Genomic DNA, 20,097 nt, shown 5'->3' with positions numbered 1-20,097 from the left:
GAGACCCAGTTCAACTTCATACAGTAATCAGACGTTCGTTTATTCTCAATCAGTATTCACAATGTCTGTTCAACAACAGGTCCAGCATTCAAGAACCCAAATCACTCCATTTACATTTTCAGCATTTAGCAGACGCTCTTATCCAGAGCGGACCCAAGTCCTTCCACTCATCATCATTCATTTCTATCTTATTGTTAGCATGTTCAGTGTGTGATTTATCTTTGTTGTTTGTGCTATAAAAATGTGTGCTGGTTAACAATTGTAATTGGTGGTGACCACCTGGTCACCCTAAACACACTGTTCACTAGTTTTGTGCTTGTCTCTTGTTTTCAAAGACACAAATCAACTGTCCCTTCAATACCAATCACCTGTACTGATTACAGCTCTTACCTTAAGGCAAGATGCCTTTATAGGAGGAGTTGAAGATCTGCGTTAGTGGTTGATCCCGCTTCTTCTAGGTCTGTGTGTTTTTTTGAGACGAGTAAGAAACTCACACTAAGTCAGAAGTTTTCTTTTATCGCATCTAAGAGGCAATCTCTCATTCGCTTTATTTTCTCAAGTAATACAATAAACAGTTACAAATAAAACACTGATTACAACCATTCTTGAAAATAAAACTTAAAGTCTCCTCTGAGAATTTTACTCTATTACACACTCTGTTGCTAAGAAATAGGCTAACAATATCTATGTCCCTATAAGCAATATATCTCAAGCAATGAACATATAATGGTCAATAATTCTATGCTCTTAGCAATCAAAGAAATTAAAGACAAAGTATACTCCTGAACATTCCTTTTTATAGCCTCATAGGCGGGGTAAGCATTGAGTTAATAATACATTGTGGTTTTGAAGCTAAAACATGCGAATATATTTGAACGTTGTACACTCATTAATTATGCACCATAACAGTGTGGTTTGAACTTTTTACAAACCACTTCCTTTACCAGTCACATCCTCATTGTTGGTAACCCATGAGACAGATCATCTCCATAACACACGTATGGGCTCTGTGAGGGGGATTTATTAGTTGCATGAAGCATCCATCATCACCTTGCCTCAATACTTTAGGTTATTTGCTGTAGGCGTCTCATCTGCAGCGTATTCGCCAGACTAGAGCCGAAGCCTTGTCTTGTGGTTTGTTGTATTCTCTGTCAGGTGTCAGTCAGCTGCCTTTTAGATTCATGATTTCAAAGTTCAGCTGAGCGGTCAGGTCACATCCTCTCCTCTGCGTCTGACCCCTCTCTGCCCTGTCTGCAGTCTTTACACTGTTTCATTACTGTTTACATTTCCTGAACTGTCAGTTCTCTTTCATTTAATTACAATTTTAGTTTTTTAGTCCCGGACCAAAATTATATTTTTGGCCTCTCCACCACCCCCCCTTTTACAGGGGTCACCACAATTAGATCATCTGAATTATTATTTTTTTTAATTAGTGATCAGATGCTGGTTTAAGCCTCACTGCTGCAAAGTTGCCACTGTTGGGCCCCTGAGCAATGACACTGTCTGTTCTTTTTTTTTTTTATCAGTAATCAGAAGGTTGCTGGTTTAAGCCTCACTGCTGCAAAGTTGCCACTGTTGGGCCCCTGAGCATTGACTTAAACACAGTCTGTTCTTTTGTTTTTATTAGTAATCGGAAGGTTGCTGATTCAAGTCCCACTGCTGCAAAGTTGCCACTGTTTGGCCCCTGAGCAATGAAGATTGTCTGTTTTCATTTCATTTCTTTTTCTTTTTTTTTCAGAAGTTTGATCTGATCACAATTTTTAGTTTTAAATTCTTTGTTCCGACATAATATGTAAATATTTATTTATATTTATAATTATTTTTTTTTATGATTTTCAAGGTGTCTCTCCACAGCTACACTGTATAACGCAGTGCATTGTTGACCATGTTCAAGGCCCGGAAAAAGCCACCAATGATGGTAGCAACCGTGGGAACTCGTCCCCAGCTCCCCTCCCCAGTACCGGTGCCCTGACCACCAGTAGATGATGGAGGAGCAGCTGAAGTGTCCTGTTCTCTGCTGGTGCTTTCTTGCTCCGGGTTGGTTGGCTCCGCTACATCTCGGGCGCGCTTCTGTGCTTCTTTCCACTTCTGAAACAGCAGATAACCGGCGGCGGCGGTGGCAACGGCTGTAATACCGAGCTCAACGGTTACAGAGAGCATGCTGCCCTCGCACGCAAAATCGATAATCGGCATAGCCTATTGGAAAAACTCAAGAGAATCAATCACTGCCTGTGAAATACAAAAGAATCACTGCCTGTGAAATACAAGATAATCAATCACTGCCTGTGAAATACAAGAGAGTCAATCACTGCCTGTGAAATACAAGAGAGTCAATCACTGCCTGTGAAATACAAGAGAGTCAATCACTGCCTGTGAAATACAAGAGAGTCAATCACTGCTTGTGTCTCCTCTGAGTGTCTTTAAGCGACTGGTGGAGAATCGCTCCCTCTGTCCTATTTATACTCTAGCCAGGGGAATCCTCACTACGTCATAAAGCCTCCACCTGCCTGACGTCACCCCGCTGGCCTGACGTCATCCTAATTCAGTGACGAAGCCCTTGTTGTAATTTGCCTTTAAGACGTTAAAGGGTTAAACACAGAGTCTGGAGTTCCGCCTGATGCCGTATACGCATGCGTGGTTTCAGTGTGAGGATGCAATAAAACAAAGCTCTACTGACCAGTTCATCTCCTGTATTTCTGCCCAATAATACATTACCCCTGCACTGGTATCAGTGTCGCGGAGTGTCCGGAGCCCCTAGGCGCTAAAGAAAGTACTTACAGAGGAAGAAAAGAGAAGCTCTTTGCTCCCCTCGGCTCTAAAATGAACAAGAACTGACTGATATCTGTAGGTTTTCTTATCGTCATCATGTCCCTTAGTGCTAAATAAGACTTCGACTTTATTCTCATTCATTATACACAAGTGTACAGCAGAAGCAGATGTGGTTTCAGGGAGCTCACATGGAGATTAAAAGTAGATAAAGAAAGCTTTCATACATGGTAGCACAGAATTTAGGATATAAAAATGTAAAACGAACATGTACAGAACATATAAATGTATTTGAATATAAAAGTATAAATAATAAAGACAAGTACCATTTAAAATGTCTACTTTCTAGTAATGTAAATAATTCTAGTTTATTTTGTTTATAAGTTCTCTTAAAAACACAAAATACTGTAGCTCTGCTAAATTCCCACAGAATTAAAGTGTTTATATTTTCTATTATTATTCAGCTGCATTCGTATTAATATTGACAGTTTATTTATTTATTCTGTCCGTTTTACTTCAAATAAATGAGCATAAAAAATTCAGAAAAAGTTAAACGTTTAATCATGTTTTTGGTATCAGTGCAAAGTGAAAGCGCACCGCGACCCAGATCAGCAGCATAAAACCAAACCCACACCTACACCTGCTTACTCTTCTTCAGATTCACCTGGTAAAGTTAGTTTTAGATCGGATATTCCAGTTTCTTTCGTCTCGTTCTCGACTAATAAACATTCAAAAACACATAAAACTGCAGGATCAGATCCTGATGTAAACACTTTTATACACAACATCATTATAATCGATTTCAGCCTCATTATGTTTTATTTACTTCAAAATATCTCATTTTACCCTAATTTAACCAGGTCCATCAAACTTAATGAAATGATGTAAATTGTCACAAACACGTGGTTTTTGAGTAAAAACAAATTTACAATACTTAATCATGTTAATTATGCTTCAGTATAAATTTAGTTAAACTTAATTTATTTAAGTTAAAACAACTCATTTTTATGCATCAGGTTACGTTTACTTTTGTTTATTAGTTTATTAGCAACTTCAGCTTAATTATATTACAATGTATTTGTAGTGCATCATTATCTCAAATCAAACATCACAAATTTACCTGACAATTTATTTAAACAAAGTAAATTCATTAAGTAACACCAAATGCTCACATTTATAAGCATTATCTCAAGATTATACTAACACATAATAATAATAATAATGTTATATATATATATATATATATATATATATATATATATATATATATATATATATATATATATATATGTATATATATATATACAGTACCAGTCAAAAGTTTGGACACACTTTCTCATTCCTGTGGTTTCTCTTGATTTTTTATGTAATTTTCTACATTGTAGATTAATACTGAAGACGTCCAAACTATGAAGGAACACATATGGAATTATGTAGTGAACAAAAAAAAATGTTAAACAAACCAGAGTAGCCATATTTTGCTGTGATGACAGCTTTGCACACTTTTTGGCATTTTTTCAACCAGCTTTATTAGGTATTCACCTGGAATGGTTTTCAATTAACGTTTGTGCCTTGTCAAGAGTCAATTTCTGGAATTTGTTGCTTTTTTAATGTGTTTGAGAGCATTAGTTGTGTTGTGCAGAGGTAGAGTTGGTAAAATATAAAACATATTCTGGTTTGTTTAACATTTTTTTTTTTTGTTCACTGCATAATTCCATATGTGTTCCTTCATAGTTTGGATGTCTTCAGTATTAATCTACAATGTAGAAAATAAAAAAAATAAAATAAAAAAAAAAACATTGAATAGAAGGTGTGTCCAAACTTTTGACTGGTACTGTGTGTGTGTATCTATCTATCTATCTATCTATCTATCTATCTATCTATCTATCTATCTATCTATCTATCTATCTATCTATCTATCTATATATATATATATATACTGTATATATATATATATATATATATATATATATATATATATAAAATATTCATTATCATTATTATCATTTTTGTTATTGTAATTCTGTTCATTTTTTGTAAATGCAAATTTCTGGTATTTTGTAAATTCTAGTTTTTTTTTTTTATTATAAATGTATTGTTTATAACACTAGAGAGTATTGCACCCTAATTTCGTTATACCTGGTATAGAGACGATAACGATATTCTGATTCTGATGAAGTGTATTTCGTTTAGAAAGGGACTTATTGGTACACTGCCCTAGTGAAAAAATGCACTTAAGTGTATTTAAAATATACTGAGATTTCTCTCTATAAATAACCTAGCATACAGAAAGTCTGGACTTTTATCAAACATGGTCAAATATATTCATGTTATACTTTAATCAAATTATTGCAGGTACACTTCTATCATACTTTTCACTTCATTTATTATGCTTCTTATATATTTGTTTTCAAATGAGCTCTAAATTCGATGTCTAAAGCCAAATAAAACAGATTGTGTATTTATACAGATTTTGAGAGTCAGCAACAACAACATATTTGTAAAACTGCTGATGGTTCTGTAGATCACATTCAGATAAAAGTGGGTTTTGATTGATTAGCTTTATTCTTGGTCTGGATGCTACACTTATAAAATATATTTATCCTTTCTGTGACAAAATGTTCCCAAATGATTGTTTTTAGTGAATAAACCTTAAAATTAAAGCGTGTAGTTTTGTAAAGTGTGTGATTGTATCAGCAACAACAAAAAGCTCTGCTTCTATGATGTACTTAGCAACTTACTTGAAATTTGACTTAGCATTAAATATAATCAGTTCAATTCTGAAACCTTTTTTCAATAAATAATTACTTTCAATTTTTACTTACATGTATATTTTGATATTTGAAGTCTTATTTTTCAGTTTCTTTTTAGATTTATTGTACCGGTGTTGTTGTTTTGGGGGGTTGGAGGTTGTGCCAGGGTATGAACGTCCTCATTCACCCCCGATTACATTTACAGAACAATGTAAGTGTTATTTAGAATCAGAGACATTATGTGATTTTACTCTCAGGTGCTGTGATAGAGCTCTCAGTAATAGTGATGTTAAACAGAGTTCCCTCAGTGTTTTACAGCAGTCAACAAAAATCTGATGTCTAATATCTAGTGCAAAATGGAACAGTAGATAAAATTCAAATAAAAGAGAGTAGTGATTTATAAGCTGTGTTTTACAGGAATACACAACCCCAAATTAGGAAAAGCTGGAACAGCATAGAAAATACAAACAATAATAAAAACACAGTGTCTTACATTTACTTTGACTTTTATTTGATGTCAGACGGGATGAAGCTGATATATTTCATGTTTTATCTGCTCAACTTCATTTCATTTATTAATAAACATCCATTCCTGTATTTCAGGCCTGCAACACATTCCAAAAAAGGTTGGGACAGCTGCTTTTGTACCAAACCATGATTACAATCACCTGTTTATAATCACATCATTATTTAGTTTTTTCACCTCATTACTAGCCCTAAATTGCCTCCATCCCAGTTTTTGGAATGGATGTTTATTAATAAATAAAATGAGGGACAAAGGCTAAACAGGACCAGACAGGGTAAACAGGCTAAACAGACTAAAATACAAGCCAAACCGACAGAGTTACAGGAAATAGTCTCCAATGACCCCTCTTAAATACCCTCAGATGAGGGACAGCTGGAGCCAATTAGCAAAGAGAAACCCAATTATCAAAGAGGGGGCAGAGTGAGAGAGGGGTGTGGCACATAGACGCTTCAGCAGGAGCACACAGAGGCTGAAATTATGACAGTGTCTTCAGCACTGAGTTTGATGGATATCAGCTGGTGTCACATTGTCTGGTTGTATTGTGTAATACACCTCCACCTGAAGTACAGAGAAGAACATTTTTTTTTATTGTTATTATTAATAATATTAATGTTTTTATGAATGTTATTATTATTATTATTGCTGTTATTATTATTTTTATTAATACTGTTATTACTATTTATATTAGTAGTAGTAATTAAAATAATAATCATAGTACTACAACTAATATTTTTATTATTACTTTTTTATTATTACCTCTTTTTTACTTCTTCTTCTTAGTATTACTGTTATATTATCATTGTTAATATTTTATTATTATTATTATTATTATTATTACTGTTATAGTTATTTTTATTATTACTATTATTATTATTAGTAGTAATAATACTACTACAACTGCTACTACTAATATTTTAATTATTACTTATTTTTATTATTATTACCTCTTTTATTACTGTTATAATTATTTTTATTATTACTTTTATTATTAGTAGTAGTAGTAGTAGTAATAGTACTACAACTGGTACTACTAATATTTTAATTATTACTTTTTTATTATTATTTTTATTACCTTTTCTTCTACTTCTTCTTCTTAGTATTACTGTTATATTATCATTATTATTATTTTATTATTATTATTATTATTATTACTGTTATTATTATTTTTATTGTTTATAATAATACTACTACAGCTGCTACTACTAATATTTTAATTATTACTTATTTTTTATTATTACCTTTTTTTCTTCTTGTACTTTTTCGTATTACTGTTATATTATTATTGTTAATATTTTATTATTATTATTACTTTTATTAGTAGTAGTAATAATAATAATAATAATAATATAATAATACAACTGCTACTACTAATATTTTTATTACTTATTTAGTATTAGTAGTAGTAGTAGTAGTAGTAATAATAGTAATAATAATAATAATAATAATAATAATAATAATAATAATAATAATAGTACTACAACTGCTACTACTAATATTTTTATTACTTATTTTTTATTATTACTTATTTTTCTTCTACTACTTCTTCTCATTACTATTATTATTATTATTAGTAGTAGTAGTAGTAGTATTAGTACTGTTATTACTATTCTTATTAGCAATATTACTATTATTGCTACTACTAATATTTTAATTATTACTTATTTTATTATTACTGGTTTCTAACACTTGGATGTATCTCCAATCTCAAATCTTACTTCTAAAATATAAGGACGTCCTGATATGTCACCTGTTCAGACTTCCACTAGCAACTAAAACATATATACACTGTATGGCCAAAAGTGTTTGGACACCTGACCAAGAGCTTGTTGGACATCATTGAGTGACCTCTGTGTGATCTTTTCAGCCAGAACTACAGCCTCTAATGAGAAAGCTTTTCATAAGGACTTTGAAGTATGTCTATGGGAATTTGTACCCATCCTTTCAAAAGATTCCCTAAACTGTTGCTGCAAAGTTGGAATCATGTCATTTTGTTTGAATAACTGATTTATTACACCTGTCAGTAACTGTTGTGGTTGAAACACATGAATTAAAAAATGAGAAGGGGCGTCCCAATACTTTTGTCCATATAATGCAGAAGTTTGAAGTTTAGTAGAAGTAAAAAATGTAATTGAATGTAAGAGGATTGAATTTACCCAGTCTTTAGGTGGTTGTGTGTTTGGTATTGATGAGGAAACTTCAGTCTGGTTCTTCTGAGCTAAAATAAATGATAGAACAACAACACAGTGAGTCCTGGAACCTCAGTGATTCTTGCAGATGCTTAAAAACACATACACGTCAATAGTTTATTGGTTTTTTTTATATTGTAGGTTAAAATATACACACATCAGCTTAACTCGATTTCAATAATGAGCTTTGGGCTACAATCGTGCTGGTTCCACGCTAAGACCAGCCAATAAAGAAAGCCAATTTATGTCGACCTGTCAAAACGTTAAGCACTGATTATTTCAGGCGTGTTTTTTTTTTTTTTTTTTTTTTTGGGCTGTAGGTTCTAGTACAGAAAGTTATTTACTGCTTGATAACTTATTATTATTGTTGCTATTATTATTAATATTATTATTATTACTATTACTACTCATATTCATACTACTACTAATACTACTACTAATAATAAACAACCCCAAATAATTCCAAGTTGGGGCATTATGGAAAATCCTGAAAAATGCACAAATGGATGTTTATTAAGAAATAAAATGAAGTTGACCAGACATGGCCGCTCACTTTTAGTTGGGAGACACCTCCACAGAGCGATGAAGATGATTATGATGAGCACGACTCCAGCCAAAACACATACAAGAGTCACAATAATAACTGAAATGAAAATCAATGATCACACATTAAGATTCTAGAACACACTGTGTACAAGAACACAAGTGTTACAGGCCTGAAATGCAGCAATGGGTAAAAGTTGCCCAGACAAATTATGAAATATTGATTGATTGATTGAATGATTACTTTATTGATCCCTGAAGGGAAATTGCAGTGTCACAGCAGCAATTACAATTATTACAAACATCACACAACGACATTTCAATGAGGTAAAGGGGGCGGCACGGTGGCTAAGTGGGTAGCACTGTCGCCTCACAGCAAGAAGGTCCTGGGTTCGATCCCCAGGCGGGGAGGTCCGGGTCCTTTCTGTGTGGAGTTTGCATGTTCTCCCCGTGTGTGCGTGGGTTTCCACCAGGTGCTCCGGTTTCCTCCCACAGTCCAAAGACATGGAAGTGAGGTGAATTGGAGACACTAAATTGTCCATGACTGTGTGTGATATAACCTTGTGAACTGATGAATCTTGTGTAATGAGTAACTACGTCATGAATGTAACCAAAGTGTAAAACATGACGTTAAAATCCTAATAAATAAACAAACAATGAGGTAAAGAAAAGAATAAAAATTTAAGACAGAAATGTAATACAAGTAAGATATAAAATGTAATTTATAATATAATAGTATAAAAAGTAAGAATATAAATATCTTGGGTTTTATCCTGTGTTTTTTCTTTTCTCTTTTTTTCTTATTGCATTTTATTTGCATTTTCCATTCTGTTCTAACTGTTTCTGACTTGTATTGTAGAGCAAACAGATGATGCTCACTGTATTCATGATCTCCACTAATGTTTTATTCACATTAAATTCTACAGATCACATAGCATATGAGCTTCATAAACCATTCATAAGTCACAATTCTGTTTTATTAATATTGTTCTTATTAAATACTGTAGTGGGATTTACTCCTTACCTGTCAGTGTGTTTTTGGATTTTTTGTTGTCTAAAAGCTTCTAGAGGCACCATAAAATAATAATGAATTTACTTACATTAAATAAATATCAATCATTTAGAAGAAACTAGGAGACAAATATGAAGACAGAGCATCAGGTTTGTGAGCTGTGTTTATAATATTATTATATTTATCCTTATAATTGATATAAATGTATTTATTTTATAAGCTCACACAAATTTAGTTTAAAAAAACTCTTAACCGCGCTTCACATCTAGATACAATGAAACTGTTTTCTACAGTCAGTTATAATTTCTTTTAAAAAGCATGTATTTATGTTACCTGTTGTTGGTGTTGTTGTTGGTGTTGTTGTTGGTGGTGTTGTCGTTGTTGGTGTTGTGGGTGGAGTCTTATCTAAAACAGGAAAGAATAAAGTGTTGAGCTGTTATAAGGAAATAATGAACAGTTGGTAGGTTTGATGTGGCTCAGTTAAATCTGGAGTAATCGTTATTTCATCACCACGTCTGTTATCTCTTCATTCTCATGAACCTTTTTTTCGACTGACAAAAGTACAGAAACATTATCAAAGTTCAGACTACACTGTATTTAGTGAAATAAATGAGTTGGGACAGAAGCACGTAAGACTGTGAGAATGTGTTGGAAAACCTAGTGAGCTGCCTTGCTGTCTTACTGTCTACACAGACATCTACAAAATCAATAATCATTTATTTACATTTGAAAATAACTCTTTGGTTCTCTGCACCGTCCACCATATTTTTTTTTTCCTGTGAGAAAAGTTGTGTTGCAATGAATGCTGGGATTGCTTTCGCCGCTAAGGCAAAATATCGTTAAAATTTTGAGATACCTTACTGGTGAGGATGTTAGGGAAGCTAGGATTTTGAACAGTCTCCTTCTTGGGAGCACAGACAGGATGATGTAAAATGCATCTATGTAGAGAGATCACTAGGTTTTCAAACACACCCAATGTGTTGCATCAGTTTCTATTAATCACCTGCCATATACACCAGCAGGGGGCACAAATTACATTATTATGCCCAGCTGCCATGCCATTATGAGCGGGTAATGGGCATGAATGCGCAGGTGACTGAAAATGCTGCAGCCAGAGGTGATCCTTAAATCCCGGCTTCATCAGACTGATCTGGGTAACTCATCTTATTACCAACTAATATTTATTACGCCTGTATGCGGGATGTTTTTCTGACCAGTTTCATAAAAATATTAAATATAAGATTTTAGAAAACATAATTACATCGATTAGGCATAACATTTTGACCACCTCACTTTTTGCAGCCCCATACACAACAAACTGAGCTGCTCTATGTAGTATTGTTACTTCTTACTATAGACCACTGGGCCCAACATACCATAAAACTGGGACGAGTTTCCAGAACACAAAAGAATGTTGACAACCCTCATTAGTGGAAAACCAGACTGGACAGAGCGGTTCAGCCCCACGACTTCAGAGAAATGCAAGTGAGCCAACAAAGGAGCTGGCAAAGAAGCCAGAGAGAAGCCGTGATATATAGAAAACCCTCCACCTGAATCGACTCCTTCTCCAGCCGACTGCCACCACAACTAACTGGTGCAGCCCACACAAAACATGGATTTACGGGTGGGGTTCACCACAGAAATGGGATGTCATGCCACATTTGAGGCAATTCACCAGGGTGGTTCATTTGTAAGGGCCAAAACTACACAACACTGGGTTCACTATATGGTCAAATGTGTTTGGACACCTATTAAACTACAAACTTTCTTCACTTACTAATACATGTTGACTCTCACAGTCCAGTTAGAAAAAGAGAACTACCAGCTTATAACAACACACACACACACACACACACAGAGAGAGAGAGATAGAGAGAGAGAGAGAGAGAGAGAGAGAGAGAGTTAGATGTTCACCCACCTTGTAATGGAGTAACAGTGAGATTCACCACTGAATCAGCATTACATGAATAAATCCCAGAGTCTGATAGAGTAAGATTCTTTATGTGAAGTGTGAAATCAGGTAATAAACTGTATCTGTCAGAAATTTCTCGACCATTAATTTTTCGACCAATGAGTATCAGCATTCTTCCTCTGGCTTCACCTTTACTCCAGTACTTGTTCCCTCTAGTTTCACAGGTGAGAGATATATCACCCCCCACTGTTCCTCTCTGGTTGTGTATTCCTAATAACAGAAGAAAGTATGAAAGTCACACAACATGACAAAATCAACTTTATTTAGTGAATTAAAGACAAATTATTATTTTTATCATCAGTAAGTGAAGAGAAATCCACAAGGGAAAATGACAGCTGGTCCGTCTCCTCTCTCCCCACCTTAAATTGGTGGTGCATTAGGCTTCTGATATTTAATATTAATATAAATCTTGAAACTTTGGAAGCCATTTTTTCAGGGGGTTGTCTGTAACAGGCCCATTTGCCATATAGCTCAGGTGGGGAAGGGGGGGGGGGGGGGGGGGGGGGGGGGGGGTTCTACAGTATCATGCCCACCTGCCGAGTCAATGTATGTTTTGGCCAGCAAAAGGGGCATGAAAGTGCAGATGATCCTTTCTTGAGCAAGGCCCTCAGATTGTATAATGTAATAGTACTGTAAGTCGCTTTGGATAAAGGCATATACTAAATGCTGAAAATGTAAATGTAACCTGCTTTGTCAATCTTTTCTAAAACCATGAGGCGACTGGGGTGTGCATATCACCAATCTTTATCTTTCTTCTGTGTGATGACACTATGGAACTACAGTTGATGGGTTGCCTCTACAGGCGGCATGACAGTTCTCATGAATACGCCCAACAAATGGATTCTTGCTAGATGCAGGTTGCATTAGTTTGGTGGAGTAGGTGCCACTCTTTTTTTAATAGTCGAACCTGGTTTGCACTGAGTTCCCTCTTTTTTTTCCCATTCTTTAAGAATTTGCATCATAGCCACTAAAATACGCTAGCAAACCAGAGCTGGGATCTCTAATATGTTGTATTGAATCTCAGCTCTACCATCCGGCGGCTTGGTTCCACTCAGCGATAAAGTGAATCGTTTACAATACTGATGACCAGGGGCGATTTAATGTACGGGCCCAGGGGCCCCGGATTGGCTATTTTTTTTTTTATTTTGTTAGTTATTTTGGTTAATAAGAATGGGGAAGCTTACAAACCAATGATTTTGTAAATCATTTACGCGTTATTCATATTTCTGACAGTTGATTGGCCAGATAAACGAGCTGCTGTAATTCTGATTGGTGGTTTCAGTTAAGCAACATGAACGTTAGAGCTAGTATGTGAGTGACATTCAGCTCAGCCAATCAGAACGCAGCACCAGGTTTATACATGTGCGTTTGGACGTTTTGCAGTTAGTTTTGTATATGAGTCTCGCTTTGTGGTCCCAGCATTGAAGTTCGGGTTCTGGAACAAGACGGTGTAAAGTGCTGTAATGCTCATTAAAGTCCTGACTAAACAGTTAAAGTGACTCGACCCTGTCGTGTGTCTTTATTCCCACACCTCAACCACCGCACGGAGCAAAAGACCCGTAACATCCCCACCGGACAGCGGCTAGGTGAGCCGACCCTCTACGGTAGCAAGTTACTAATGCTAAGTGCCGCAACTAAAAGACAATAAAATATCAGAATACATGTAATCACACTACAAAGTGAGTGCACAGCAAATGATTTTGGGAATATTTGTAACCTGCTTAACGTTACTAGACTATATATATATATATATATATATACAGTGTATCACAAAAGTGAGTACACCCCTCACATTTCTGCAGATATTTTATTATATCTTTTCATGGGACAACACTATAGAAATAAAACTTGGATATAACTTAGAGTAGTCAGTGTACAGCTTGTATAGCAGTGTAGATTTACTGTCTTCTGAAAATAACTCAACACACAGCCATTAATGTCTAAATAGCTGGCAACATAAGTGAGTACACCCCACAGTGAACATGTCCAAATTGTGCCCAAAGTGTCAATATTTTGTGTGACCACCATTATTATCCAGCACTGCCTTAACCCTCCTGGGCATGGAATTCACCAGAGCTGCACAGGTCGCTACTGGAATCCTCTTCACTCCTCCATGATGACATCACGGAGCTGGTGGATGTTAGACACCTTGAACTCCTCCACCTTCCACTTGAGGATGCGCCACAGGTGCTCAATTGGGTTTAGTCCATCACCTTTACCTTCAGCTTCCTCAGCAAGGCAGTTGTCATCTTGGAGGTTGTGTTTGGGGTCGTTATCCTGTTGGAAAACTGCCATGAGGCCCAGTTTTCGAAGGGAGGGGATCATGCTCTGTTTCAGAATGTCACAGTACATGTTGGAATTCATGTTTCCCTCAATGAACTGCAGCTCCCCAGTGCCAGCAACACTCATGCAGCCCAAGACCATGATGCTACCACCACCATGCTTGACTGTAGGCAAGATACAGTTGTCTTGGTACTTCTCACCAGGGCGCCGCCACACATGCTGGACACCATCTGAGCCAAACAAGTTTATCTTGGTCTCGTCAGACCACAGGGCATTCCAGTAATCCATGTTCTTGGACTGCTTGTCTTCAGCAAACTGTTTGCGGGCTTTCTTGTGCGTCAGCTTCCTTCTGGGATGACGACCATGCAGACCGAGTTGATGCAGTGTGTGGCGTATGGTCTGAGCACTGACAGGCTGACCTCCCACGTCTTCAACCTCTGCAGCAATGCTGGCAGCACTCATGTGTCTATTTTTTAAAGCCAACCTCTGGATATGACGCCGAACACGTGGACTTAACTTCTTTGGTCGACCCTGGCGAAGCCTGTTCCGAGTGGAACCTGTCCTGGAAAACCGCTGTATGACCTTGGCCACCATGCTGTAGCTCAGTTTCAGGGTGTTAGCAATCTTCTTATAGCCCAGGCCATCTTTGTGGAGAGCAACAATTCTATTTCTCACATCCTCAGAGAGTTATTTGCCATGAGGTGCCATGTTGAATATCCCGTGGCCAGTATGAGAGAATTGTACCCAAAACACCAAATTTAACAGCCCTGCTCCCCATTTACACCTGGGACCTTGACACATGACACCAGGGAGGGACAACGACACATTTGGGCACAATTTGGACATGTTCACTGTGGGGTGTACTCACTTATGTTGCCAGCTATTTAGACATTAATGGCTGTGTGTTGAGTTATTTTCAGAAGACAGTAAATCTACACTGCTATACAAGCTGTACACTGACTACTCTAACTTATATCCAAGTTTCATGTCTATAGTGTTGTCCCATGAAAAGATATAATGAAATATTTGCAGAAATGTGAGGGGTGTACTCACTTTTGTGATACACTGTATATATATATATATATATATATATATAGCTCCTAGTTACGCCACTGAACTCTGTTGTCTTGCATTGTGTACTGATTTTATGAAAACTACTGTGGGGGCCCACAAGCAGCCGTAGCCCCTGGGTCCACAGGCAGGTTAACTCTCCTCTGGTGATGGCTGAACAATAAACCCTCCACCACATTTAGACATTCCCATATTTCATCTTAATGCCTTAAGAGATAAACATATTCAGACTACTGACCACTGCTGGAAGTGGGAAGATCTCAAAAAGCACAAAAACCTACAAGATTTTACCTGCACGGATCATTTTATACATCATATATAAACAAACATCAGTATTCATGTATTCACCATACTGAGCTGTGTGTACGGAGATCAGAAAACAGATCAGAAGCTTCATCGTCTGATTTTCACCTCAATCTGATGTTCATGTGAAACTGATGTGAAGAAAACGGTTGTGAGTTTTTCAGTACAAACCAACAAGAGGAAGTTCTGCATCCAGACCGACAGACTGACTGGTAAGTTTCTGTTTCAGTTTTCTGTTTCATACCTTCTTTTCTGCCCTCATTAACTTTTTCTATTCAGGGCCAGAAAGAAGCAACATATGAGAAACCTGGTATTCATGATGGTGTCATTTCTAAACTGGGGAGCATCAACAAGGAGCAAGTGCACCTGCATCTGTAATATTGATTTGTTGGGGAAATTAGATTAGCCATCACTGCCCACTGCATCCTCCATGGGCATTAGATTTTCCCCTCTCTCTCTCTCCTGGCTGTTTGGGGTGGCGTCATCACTTGAACCCTTCCCTCCCACACTAATGTGGAATGGTGGGGCATTCGGCCCCCACAGAAAGGTTCCACATCGGTTCTTAAAATGAACTAGGAGCTTCTGGAGCCATTTGAACAGTTTATAAAAAAATTGTACCTCCAGCATTAATAGTGCAGATCAGCCATAACATTAAAACCACCTCCACTTACCATATAGAAGCACTTTGTAGTTCTACAATTACTGACTGTAGTCTATTTACTGTATGTTTCTCTATATGCGTTGTTCTCCCCTTTCACCCTGTTCTTCAATGGTCAGGACCCCCACAAGACCACCACAGAGCCGGTATTATTTAGGTGGTGGATGATTCTCAGCACTGCAGTGACACTGACATGGTGGTGGTGTGTTAGTGTGTGTTGTGCTGGTATGAGTGGATCAGACACAGCAGCGCTGCTGGAGTTTTTAAACACCTCACTGTGCCTGTTGGACTGAGAATCGTCCACCAACCAAAAGTATCCAGCCAACAGCGCCCCGTGGGCAGCGTCCTGTGACCAGTGATGAAGGTCTAGAAGATGACCGACTCAAACAGCAGCAGTAGATGAGCGATCGTCTCTGACTTTACATCTACAAGGTGGACCAACTAGGTAGGAGTGTCTAATAGAGTGGACAGTGAGTGGACACGCTATTTAAAAACTCCAGTAGCGCTGCTGTGTCTGATCCAATCATACCAGCACAACGCACACTAACACACCACCACCATGTTAGTGTCACTGCAGTGCTGAGAATCATCCACCACCTAAATAATACCTGCTCTGTGGTGGTCCTGTGGGGGTCCTGACCATTGAAGAACAGGGTGAAAGGGGGTAACAAAGCATGCAGAGAAACAGATTGACTACAGTCAGTAATTGTAGAACTACAAAGTGCTTCTATATGGTAAGTGGAGCTAATAAAATGGACAGGAGGTGGTTTTAATGTTTTTAATGTTATTGCAAAGCATTCCCTGCACCTCATCGTACATTACTCATTATAACTGGGCGTACCCTTTATGAGCGTACCTGGGTTTATCTACCTGAATCTGCTCTCGTGCAGGCGCTTTTTATTTCTATTCTATTCTATTCTTTTATTTCTGTGCTGTAGCTGTAGAGGGCATCCTAAATGTTCCTAAATATTGTACATGGGTGGTGTTGCAGCTCCCCTGTTTGTTTTAGATGTCTTAGATGTCCAGGTCCTCGTTTCTTTCCTCTTGAGTCCGTACCCTTTATGTTTAAATATTATGCTTAGATATTATGCTTAAAACTTTGTGGCAAAAGTTTAGGGAGAACATTGTTTCTCCTGCATGATTGTGTCATTGTGCACATTGCACAAAGCCAAATTCATAAACACCTGGTTATATTTGGCGTGACCTCAAATCCACTGAACAGCTTTGGGATAAATTGGAATTATCTTCCAACATCAGTGACAATTACTTTCTTGACTAAGTGGACACAAATTCACACAGACGCACTCAAAAACCTTGTAAAAGCCCTTCCAAGAAAAGTAAAGGCTTAAATAAAGTGAGAGGAGAGAGAAGGTAGAATTATCTAACACACACACAACCAGCAGCATCAGTTCACATTTCTACACAGAGAACAATAGAGTAGAAACACGTTTAATTCTCACAGGTGAGTGTCATCACATTTTATTATTTATTCATTAAAGAGATTAATTGTAAAAGATCTTTATAAAGTTTCAGTTTCATAAAGTTCATGAACATCAACAGGAAATTTGTAGAACATTGAAGGAAGAGATGATTCAGAAAATGGAGAACCAGAGAGATCAAGAAGAAGTGAAGAGTGAGAGACTGATGGAGATCCAGAAGATACAGGAGGCCAGAAAGAAGCACTATGAAAGACAACAAGAGCGTAAGAGAGAGTGGTGGATGAAGCTGTTCGGTCCGAGAGAGAGCACTGCCTGTCAGAAAAAGAAAGATGATCGCCCAAGATTTAAAGGAAACTGGACCGGTGGGTCAGTTAATCAGGACCAGCAGGACACGGACGACCAGGAGATGAAGAAGAGTGTGAGAGATGAGAGCTCCAACATCTCTGAAGAATCTGAACCTCAGACTCTGGAGAATCTTGTTCTGGAGGCTCCTTCTTTCACTGATGGATCAGAAGATGTTCATGATGAGACAGAGGAGCAGATGGAGGACGAGGCCAGTCAGGACAACCAGCAAAACACAGGTTCAAAGAAACCAAAATACAGGAGCAGGAGGAGAAGAATCATTGGCTGGATCAATAAGCAAGTGAAGGAGAGTCATCAGAAAGCGATGGCCAGAAGCATTCAGAAGGAGGAGCAACACGGTCACAAGGTTTTATTAATCCGTAAGATCATTAACGTGCACTTTGCTCAGAACCTCACGTGACTTTAACACGTTCTCCATGTAAATAAGACACAAAAACGTACAAAACGATCAGATCTGAGATCTTCCTCTCCAAACAGAGTCCACCGGTATGCTGATCACCGAGGTGAGGTACCAGCAGTTAAAAAGAGAGAGACTGCAGAAGAGGGAGGACATGAGGCAGGAGCTGGAGGACCACTGGAGAGCATGGGAGGAGAAACGAGCCCAGAGAAAAGCAGAAAAGAAAGTGAGAGAGGAGGAGGAGAAGAAAAAGGCGGATCTGGAAGGAAAAAGCTCACTGGGACTCACCAAGGTCCTACAGTCGGAGATCCAGATTCTCGGTACGAACCGGGTGCGTTGTCTCCGCGCTATTGTGGCGCGGGTGAATAAGAGACGGAGAGCGCTTAAGGCGCTACAGTGTTGAAACACGGGAGGAGATAACTCCCGGCAATCACTAGCCCCAGCACAGCGGAAGGCTAGGATAGAACGCGATCGGCGTCTGCTTTGCTGAGAGTCGCAGCTGAAGAAGTTCGCCGATCTGAAAAAGAGAAATATCAGGTTTAGATTCAACAGGCTGAGAGTGCGGATTCGAACCGGTGAATGCAGCGCGAGAACCGAAAGCTTAGCGGTGTCGCCACCCAGCGGTTCAGGACTCCAATTAAGGGTTGAATCTAAGAGGTTGCGTGGATGCCGTACCAAGCGGACACGCTTGTTGTGTAGTAGCACCGCTAATGCTAACGCATAAACAAAGCAGCGCGAGGGCTGCACGGCGTCGCACCACGCTAATCCTAATAGGTAAAATGAAGACCGGTTACCTCGACCTTGCAGTCTACACACCCGAATGGCACATGCCACCAGGGGATACCGTCTAACCTAAAAGAGTGTGGACGAGCTGCCACGTAAGATCAGGGAAATAAACCAAAGGTGCGACACCCGCTGCTGTGCAGAGCTGGCTTAAATAGCCAGCTCGACAGCTGCGGGTGATCAGCCCTAATTGGTCCTCCTGCCACTTAAGGCCTTTGTTTGCCTTGCTCTGTAAGACCTACTTCGCTGGGAACTCGGGGTGCATTCACCAGCTACCGTAGGTCTCCTAATAGAAGTGAGACGTGTTCAGGTGCTTTAGAGGAACAGAGAGGTGAGAATAAAAATATCAGGTTTTTTAATGCAGAAATTTCAATCAGTTTCTAAATAAAGCACAGAGAACTGTAGATCTAAACTGTTCCTCTCTAAACAGGATCCATCAGCATGTAGATGATCAAGATGATTGAGAATCATAAAAAAGAAGGAAAAGCAGGAAGAAGAGGATCACTGATAGGAATGGAAGGAAAACAGAATAAATAATAATAAAAGTCATTAGAAAGATGTCAGAGGTTCAGTTTTGGTCTCTTACTGCATCACATGATCATTATTGTCAATATGAGGTAGACAACAGGTTCAAAACTCGATTTTTCCCTAATTTTTTCATTTGTTTATTCTGTTATTTACAGCCAGAGCTTGGCTGGCTGTTTGATCACTGAGGAACATGTGTGTGAGCCTTTTAATATAACAGAATTTTACAGAATATATTAATGTTATTAGTGCCTAAAAAGTAATAAACAACATGAACAACAAAAATATACCATTCACTCTGGATTTAAAGTAAAACTCTACACTGAGTATAGGTGTCATCTCAGACTGACCAATAATGTGAGCTAGTGCACCACTAATTATAAGTTCTGAGTCCTTTAATCCTTGTACTTAATTGTAATTTTCAGGGAGTTTTTCCTGCCACTGTCGCCCTCGGCTTGCTCAACAGGGGTTTTTGTATCTGCTGGTCCTGGATCTTGTAAAGTTGCTTTGAGACAAT

At 37.9% G+C, this 20,097-nt stretch overlaps 1 protein-coding gene and 1 long non-coding RNA gene across 2 annotated transcripts; both read right to left on the bottom strand.

Annotated features, from left to right (window-relative positions):
* Positions 1-507: 507 nt before the first annotated feature.
* Positions 508-2,441, bottom strand: LOC134318533 (uncharacterized). Its single transcript, XR_010013388.1, has 2 exons — positions 2,281-2,441; positions 508-2,196 (listed from the first exon to the last, which is right to left on the bottom strand). It is a non-coding gene; the product is annotated as an uncharacterized LOC134318533 (long non-coding RNA).
* A 3,611-nt stretch (positions 2,442-6,052) lies between these two features.
* On the bottom strand, positions 6,053-12,717 carry LOC134324312 (hepatitis A virus cellular receptor 1 homolog). The gene is made up of 6 exons (XM_063006492.1): positions 12,666-12,717; positions 11,705-11,968; positions 10,120-10,191; positions 8,785-8,874; positions 8,199-8,260; positions 6,053-6,603 (listed from the first exon to the last, which is right to left on the bottom strand). Exons 1-6 carry the CDS (start codon positions 12,715-12,717, stop codon positions 6,535-6,537), a joined length of 609 nt encoding a protein of 202 aa, XP_062862562.1. The 3' UTR covers positions 6,053-6,534.
* Positions 12,718-20,097: the final 7,380 nt, after the last annotated feature.

The sequence above is a fragment of the Trichomycterus rosablanca genome, chromosome 1, assembly GCF_030014385.1.
Source record: "Trichomycterus rosablanca isolate fTriRos1 chromosome 1, fTriRos1.hap1, whole genome shotgun sequence".
NCBI lineage: Eukaryota > Metazoa > Chordata > Actinopteri > Siluriformes > Trichomycteridae > Trichomycterus > Trichomycterus rosablanca.
This window is presented reverse-complemented; position numbering and strand designations above follow the sequence as displayed.